Source organism: Hyalella azteca, unplaced genomic scaffold (genome assembly GCF_000764305.2).
Source record: "Hyalella azteca isolate HAZT.00-mixed unplaced genomic scaffold, Hazt_2.0.2 contig6974, whole genome shotgun sequence".
NCBI lineage: Eukaryota > Metazoa > Arthropoda > Malacostraca > Amphipoda > Hyalellidae > Hyalella > Hyalella azteca.
Genome location: NW_025937113.1, coordinates 83393 through 92326, shown reverse-complemented (window position 1 = coordinate 92326; position 8934 = coordinate 83393). Strand labels below are relative to the sequence as shown.

Sequence of the window (8934 nt, the reverse complement as noted above, 5' to 3'; positions counted from 1 at the left end):
TTAATAATGAATTGTTACTAATAATTAATAATGAACAGTGATAAAACTGTTACAATTTTTGGTCAGAGTTTATGATTAAAAGAGCAGAATGATTTCATAGCTTGTTACCGTGGCAACATGCGTGCGCATCTACTTGTGTTGCTTCATATTTTAAGTTATAAACTTCCCCCCAGATGCGTCAGAATAATGACCTCTAATTTATAAATATACTATTTAACGACCGCTTTTGATACGACCCCAAACACAAGTTTATGGTGCACCTTCTGCACACCTCTGTGACACAGTCTCTGCACACACGTCAGTGACACAGCCTCTGCACACACGTCTGTGGCACAGCCCCTGCACACACGTCAGTGACACAGCCTCTGCACACACGTCTGTGGCACAGTCTCTTCACACTTGTCTGTGACACAGCCTCTGCACACATGTCTGTGGCACAGCCTCTGCAAACACGTCTGTGGCACAGCCTCTGCACACATTGGCACAGTCTCTGCACACACGTCTGTGGCCCAGCCTCTGCACACACGTCTGTGGCCCAGCCTCTGCACACTTCCGTGACCAGCCACTACGCACTTGTCGAGAAGTCTGACTTGGATGAATGATGAAGAAATAAGTCTTAGTCGTTGTCAGTTATTGATCGTGTGAACGCTTTAGATGATAGTCTGCATTGATGCCGATGAAAGAGGGTGTGAAGAAGAGAGAGAATAAAAGAAAAAATATCTTCGCAATACATTTGTTATGGAACTACAACTCGCAGACTTAAACTTACGATGATATTTGACGGATATCGATAATAAGGGTGTAATGCTATAACGCTGGGAATGTAAAAATATAACGCTACTTTTCATACAGTTAATTCATACAAAGATCATTTTCCCTAACACTGATCAATGTAGCAATCTGTAACATTTTTTTTAAAGACAAGATGAACATGCCAAATTGTTACGGTTAGAGTGAGAAATTGTTTGACAAGTTGTGCATTTTACTGCAACAGTATGCAATCGTGATACATGTTAGATCCATATCAGTTCACATAATTTTACACGGCAGAATTGGGGACTGTGCAATTGTTTTATATGTTTGTGGACTTAGCAATCATTCGCGAAGGATTATGGTTATTATCTTGCCGAGGCCGACATCTTTGCCCCCCGCATTCAGCACAAACTTTCTTGAAGGTGGTGCGGAACTGCTGACTCATGGAGCAGTAGAGGATGAAGTTAACTGCGCTGTTGAAGAGCACTAGCATCTCCATGATGTCGCCTAGTAGGTTATAGCACTGGAAGAAGCCTGCGTTTGGTATGACCGAGAGAAGCCCCAGGGTGGCTAATGGAACTTCTGATAGCAGGAAGAGCACCAAAATGGACATCAACATTATGTTCACTCGCTCAGCCTGCCGTCCCGCCCCAACCGTACGGCTGCTGTCATTGTTTCGGCTCATGATGGCCGCTCTTCGCCGGCCGGCGAGTAATAGCTCGTCCATTAAAGCTAAAGACAGAATACTAAGAGCCAGGCACGGTAATAGCTTTAGAACGACGGAGTAAATAAAAAAATTTACGTCTTTAAGTCCGTGATTTAGAGCCAGATCACTAAATCCAACAATGTACAAAGTGTGATTTTGAATATTTTTCTCGTGAATGGAATAATTTAAATAACACGGAATATTGCAGGCGACCGAACACAGCAGCGTGGCCAGTATGGCACACTTGGCTCTTGCCATCGTGCACCACTCGGCGTTGCGGATCGGGAATGCCACGGCGCAGTAGCGCCACACGGCGAGCGTGACGGTGAGCAGAACTGACGTGAAGTGAAAGACTTGCGAGAAGTGCGCGTGGAATAAGACCAGCACCGCCCAACCGAATGAGTAGCGTTCCTCCATAGAGCGGTCCTTCCATAGATACTGATGGATGCAGAATGGAACATAGTCCACCTGAACAAAATATGTCAAATTGTCTGTTAGTATGATATATGAAAAATCGTTGTGACACCATTATTGGCATCATAGTTTTCATTTGTTGCTGCGAATCTTAATCGTCTCATTATTTCAAGCCGTTAGAATCCTTGTGCATCTTCAAAAAATGGAGAAACATGTGAAAAAAGACTCACGACAGCTGTTATTAACACATCATGAATGTGAAAATTCTTGCTTTCAATAATATTTACTGAAAAGAACAATATTTGCTGAAAAAATAAAGAAAAAATAACCTAAAAGAAAAACAAATAAAAAATGACCAATAACCTGCGCATGGTTGGTAACCACGACCCACCATGACCAGAAGGTCGGCGCGCAGTGAACAACCAATAACCTACACATGGTTGGTAACCACAACCCACCATGACCAGGAGCCGGCGCGCAGTGAACAACCAATAACCTGCACATGGTTGGTAACCACGACCCACCATGACCAGAAGCCGGCGCGCAGTGAACAACCAATAACCTGCACATGGTTGGTAACCACGACCCACCATGACCAGAAGGTCGGTGACGGCGAGCCCCGTGAGGAGGCTGTTGGTCGGGGACAACATGGTCCTCCTGGTCAGGACGACGATGTTCATGACGTTAGCGACGGACCCGAAGAGGCAGATGACGAGTGTCGTCCAGCCGTGCACTGCGTGGTAGCGTGCGTGGAACGTCGTCCACGAGGAAGTGTTGCAGTACTACACGCAAAAATATTTTTCATTATTTATCATTAATAAAAATTTGCCAGTCTAAGATCAAACTTATCGTGAGAATATCGTTTTATAATATGTTTTATTTGTGGTAAATGTGATCAGTAAAAATTATTGCGATGTCTAGCATCAACGCTCGCCAGTCTCTCTTCCCCACGGTGATAGTCAGGGATGTTTATTCAATTACTGGAATGCTTATTCTATTCCCGTACTTTTTGAGTTGTTTATTTATCCATGATTTTCTCTGACGCACTTTTAACTAAGGAGAAAGTTGACGCGAAGTACGAGAACTTTAACTAACTTCGTATACCATAAAAGATCTGCGCTGAAAGTTTGCAGAAACTTACGATATGAGAGATTTTTTTAAAGGATCTTCCTCCATTACCACGTCTTAAATCAGAAAGGCGTATCATGCCACTGCCGTATTGTTTTGCAACGTCAGTTTAATTCTAAGAGGTACATTCTTCTTCTAACTAGTGAAATTTCTAGCTCATCTCAGTATAATTTTCGCAAACACGGTACACACTATTCACAAGTGCGAGAACGTTTTGTTGCAATAATGATGCTCAAAGATAAATAGCAAAAAGTTTTTCGTTTTGAAATTTGAATGATATCTAAATTAACTTTTTTGCAATAAAGCTTTTGATGAAATGTTGTGACAATTTTCCTAGAATGCCAACTCCAATTTAATCCAAAATTGCGTTAATCATAGGTCACAGATACAGACGTGTCATCACCACACCACAATTCCATCGCTTATTTATTTTGTGTTAATTAATATGTATGTCGGTGCAGCCACCATGAAAACCACTAATGAGCGACCGCCTTCTTCCAGCGGTTAGACAGATGTCGTAATGATTTAAGCATTCATTTCTTGCTCAGAATATGAGCAAGATCTTGCCTCGGTCTTTTTGAATTAATTCAATGCAAAATTACATAGCGAGCGACCGCAGAAATTTTTTTTACTGAAATTTGAGACAACATTTATCACATCAAATTTGATTATTTATCGAAATAATTGACAATCATCGAAAAACAGATCTGGGGCAGTTATCTCTTGCGCGTGAAAAACAATTACAAGGAAACATGGGCAGTTTTTCTTTCAATTGTGTGATTTTTTGCGCTTAAAAGGCGGCTTTTAATTAATCTAATCTATCCATTAATCTATTTTATGATTTTATGTGCGGGACATCGCGATTCGATGCTTCAGAGTCTTATCGCACATTTCTCTTCTACTGGAACATGAATGCGCACACGTGACGAGTACGCACACGTACTCGCGCAAAATGATTCTTTCTTATGAGCAATTGCATGGCTCATCAAATTATATTTGATTAGGTATTAAATTTTTCGGTCCAAATTTGTGGTATTCTTTGCGTATGGCGCCCAGTTGTTCGGGGTCGTATCCACGATCCCGAAGGATTTTAAATCGTGTCACGATTTTACTTGGAATGATTGAATGTATAATATAAATTTAATTTTTTGATGTATGAAATGAGAGCCGAATGGAATTTTTGTGTTCTTAATTAAATCTGGGTTTGAACGGGCCTCTCTTTAATTAACATACATTTTGCCTATTCCTGTTAATGGGATAGGGGATAAAAAATTTTACATCGACTATCGAGGTCGGGTAACGTATCTGCTGGTTTTACATAAATATTACATTTTCGGGTAAGATCCAAAGTCGTAGATTATTCTTCAAACTCATTACCTACCCGTTCAGCACTACTGGTTTAAAAATACTGAAGTTGGCTTCCATGATTAGGAAATTTGTTCAAATTCTCTCTCGCATTTTAAACCACGTGCTGGTGATGCTGCTTGGGTAGCAGGACCAGCAGGATAATGCCTACAATAAAGAGTCCCGTAATGACAATAACCTCAACGCTGCATTTTAGTAATAATATCAAATGACTCGTAATAGTAGTAATAATATCAAATGACTTTTACTAACGACAGACTCGCTCAATTTCTCTGTTATAGAATAGAGTTTCCATTCAAATTTCATTTGAAATGTTTGGATATTCGACTCTTTAATAAAATTAAATTTTATCTGCCTATGTAAGGACTTGATATTTTAAGTAAACATTAGCATCGGAGCAGTCGTAATGCGAAGGTTTTCATGATACTAAACCTACAAGGTCCCGAAGGGTCGGGAGAATAATTAGTTTGCTTATTACGGAAGCTCTTATTGCTGGCAGTTTACATTAAACATTCCGCGCTGAGCTGTGCCGACGATGAGGGATCAGGTTTAGAATACCAGCAGAATTAATTTAACGTCCAATTGGCTGCTGATTATTTCTTGTTTTATCAACTTTATTAAAAATTGCAGAGGTATTTTTAGGATTTTCTTAATGAAGTTTTCACAAGTAAAATAATAAGAATCATGAAATAAATTGAATTACTCAACGAATAAAATATCATCACCTGGTGTTGAACGTCGCCCTCGCGATCGTGCGTCGTGTTCGTGGATGCATTGACGCTGTTCTCGCTGAACGCGCGGTGCAACATTTTGAGTTGTTCCTCAGACTCAAATGAACTAAAATTCGAGAAGGACTCTTGAGCCGTCAGGGCCGCCAACTCCCGGAAAAAGATGCTTGTGATGTTGTAAGATGGTATCTGTTCAGGGCCAGTGATGACAGCTCCGGATTGCTCAAGAAATATCAAGTGGATCAATAGGAGGAAGGTGAAAAATTGCATCCTGGAAGCCATCATGTTTGATGCCAAATTTCTTGCCTGTGCTGATAACGAGATGGTTGCTCGCTTCAGATCATAATAACGATAATCACAGAATAACGAGCATTATTATCAGCAGACAAGAGATGGAATGTCATAGCAAATAATGTATAGTAGACGGCCATATAAGAGCAGCACGAAAATTATATCAATGGTAAATTTATTACCCAATATCTAAGGGATGAATTACTATAAAAAATACATAAGAAATTACATACAAAAAACATTAATTAAAATTCTGAGTGAGATTAATCGTGAGAAGTCATAAATGCAAGATTTTAGAATAAATATATACCTGAGCAACGTATATTTCTAACTGTTGATTGTTTTTCTTACTAATGAAAAAAGCCTTTACTCTGCCATTGAAACTATATATATATATATTGAAACATAGATATATAAAACGTCCTTTATTTGAGACGAAATCAAATTATAAATGCAAACTACCCGATGACCTGATGAATTGAAGAAATTAGTTTAACGCTTGACAGGTCCAAAGACGTTGATTGGCGAGTATAACTGAGTTACTGCGCCAACAGGAACTAACAGATGGTGTTTGATGAGAAAAGTATGTATATTTTTTAAATTTAACAATCAAATGTTATTTTTTCTTAATTTTCAGTGAAATTGTTTGTGTTTCAAGATTCTCAGCGTCTATTCCGGCAAACCGACCTTATCACACGCATATTTCAGGAAAAGGCTGTACAATTGGAATTAGTTTATCTCCCGTTGATAATGAAATGTGAAAAGCTAATTAACTGCAAAAATCCTCTGAAGTTTCAAATCATTCTTAAAAAATTCGCCAAGGTAACATAAGAAAAAATTTGGTATTTAACTGGAATCAACTTTATTTAACAAGTTTAACAGAGAAGCTTCATTTCGGTGCTCTTCTCCAATTTTTTAAATTTTATTCAACTATACCACACCCAATAATTTTAGTCCCTTAAATTAGAGTTTAAATGAAGGCTGATAATAGCCGGATTGTTGACTGTTTATTTCCGTTTTACTTGCGTGAATCACGGAGGACGCTCTGTCTGTTGATAAACGAGTTCAGTTCTGATACTTCGCTCGCTGCTAATAGTTTAAAAAGCCAAACAACGTACGGTAAATTAATTACTACATATGAGAAAACAATACAGTCTTTGAATACTATCAAATCAATAAGCATAAAGATAAATGGCTGTCTTTTTTATAATTCCAACATTTATTGTAATGAGAGAACTGAGAATTGATACATATATTCATGAAGTTGTAGTTTTCTGTGATATAGCCTGAAACACTGTACCATTATGAAAAAAGCGACTTCATTAGTTTATGCGCAATGGAGGCCGTCATTTATGAGATTTAATTTTCAAAACTGTATGAAAAAAAATTTTGGGATACTGTTTTCTCGAAAAAAATATAAAACAATAACTGAAATACTTTTGTTTTTATTGACCTTTCAAATAAGTAAGTTTCTGTGGCGCGCATATAAACGCGCATATGCCCCGCGCATATAAACGACACAACAAAATGCTCTATTAATTGGGATGGTTTGGTTCTGATGAATGTTGTTTCGTTTGAAACCCCCTCATTTGTCCGTGGATTGATTCCTTCGACCTACAATCATTTTAAACTTGTATGCGCACTGAAATAAATCTCAGTATAATAAATTATCAACGTTGGAATATAATGTATATCAGAGCCCGACAGATAAAACTGAACAATCTTGTTCAGCTAATCGTTCTCTGCAACTTTTTCTTTCTGAAAATACTTAGGTTTTACTTGAAATTAAACTAATTTTACTTTAACTGGAATCAACGACAAATCGCTGCATGACACCAAGTTCTCTGCGAAAGCCAGGCGCGGCCATCACATATAACTTCCTTATACCACGGCCGCACACGCACTGATGCAAAGCTTGGCGAGAGCCTCGTCTGAGTCCTGTGTTGTGTTAGGCGCTCGCGCCGAGATGTTTGCGATAACAATTTACTTCAGAGACTCCTTCTGTAATGTGAAACGCTTACGCCGAGTGATCCTTGAAGTTATAAGGGGAACGTGGTGGAAAATGGATATCTTGTAACAAGCTGAGTATTTTGTCTAAACTTACGTAGTACAGGGTGACCCCAAAAAAGTTGGTGAAAGTAAAGGCTTATAACTCGAAAAGTATTAAAACGTAGAAAGATGAAATAAAACCACCTGAAAAAGCATAATTTCAAATTTTATTCAGATTACAAAAAATGTTCAAAATGACCTCCTCGCTGTTGAATACACAGCTCAATACTTTTTTCAAAATTTGCGGTTACTGTAGACAAGGTATCCTGGGGCCATACTTTCAAAACTTGCTAAGCGAACGTAAGTACTTACGCTCTATTTTCTTGTCTATGATTGGTGGATACTTTCAAAGCTCGCTAAGTGAACGTTAGTACTTACGCTCTATTTTCTTGTCTATGATTGGTGGATTTTGCTTGAAAGGCTGTGAATGATTGGCTGATGAATTTACGATCTCTTAACTTTTTTTGAAAGTATAGGCCCTGGTCAATAAGTGCGAGAGCTTTACGAACGAATTGCTATCTTTAGATTGTCAATGCTGCTTGGTCTTGAACTGAATACTATTTCTTTCACGTAACTCCATAGGAAGAAATCCAAAGGCGATTCATTGATTCTTTCTTCAATCATGGCAATGTTTTCTTCTGATCTCCCAGTTCTTCGCTGTCCATAATGGCCTTTGTTTTTTTCAGGATCATTCTTTTATCTTTTCCTGACGTATCCACTTCTTGATTGTGTTGAGACTAACATCTTGTCTGTATTTGGTGGAATAACCTCTCTTTATTTTGGTTGGTAAAGTTTTCACGTAAAATTGTTCGACAATGAAAACTTGTTGCTCAGAATTCAGCTGCATTTTAAGGGGAATCTTGATCTTAAAAAAATAATGAGTTTTAACTATGAAATATATAAAGAACTTTGGTAACATGGATACCAAATAAAACTTGAAGTTATACTCTTTCATGTGGTTTTTATTTCATCTTTCAACGTTTAATAATTTTCGAGTTATAAGCCTTTATTTTTAGCAACTTTTTTGGGGTCACGCTGTATTAATGAATTTTGTTCCTTTAGATGGTATGAATCGTAGCCAATTGCCGAACTGTCCTATTTACGAAGCCACCTCATCCTTCCATCGCCTGCCAGTCTTTAAAATAAAATCAATCATGAATCAAATCATCATTGAATAATCAATAAATCTCATGACTGCCGCCAATTTGTTTCTAAGAAGCGTTTTAATATTTATCAAATTACAATAAGGTAAACAAAAAGTACGAGACATCATAATATTTTAACTTGAATAGAATTATGCCGATTCTTTAGAAACGACTGATTTTCCTTTGAGTGGTCATAGAATTCATTAAAAATTGTCAAGTTTTGGACAACTGATCGTGAGACTATCTTCTTGCATAGTTTATAGGAGCTACGTAACGTTAAAAAATGCAATGTTGCTCATAAACCGACGAATTATGCAAGAAATTCAGCGGTACAGATGAAAATAAAACCACATCG

The 8934-nt window shown here is 38.0% G+C and overlaps 1 protein-coding gene across 1 annotated transcript; it reads right to left on the bottom strand.

Annotated features, from left to right (window-relative positions):
- Positions 1-643: 643 nt before the first annotated feature.
- LOC108677765 (G-protein coupled receptor dmsr-1-like) lies at positions 644-5376 on the bottom strand. Its single transcript, XM_018166040.2, has 3 exons — positions 5092-5376; positions 2464-2655; positions 644-1927 (listed from the first exon to the last, which is right to left on the bottom strand). The coding sequence occupies exons 1-3, from the start codon at positions 5374-5376 to the stop codon at positions 1073-1075; spliced, it is 1332 nt and encodes a 443-aa protein (XP_018021529.1). The 3' UTR covers positions 644-1072.
- Between the last annotated feature and the right edge of the window lie 3558 nt (positions 5377-8934).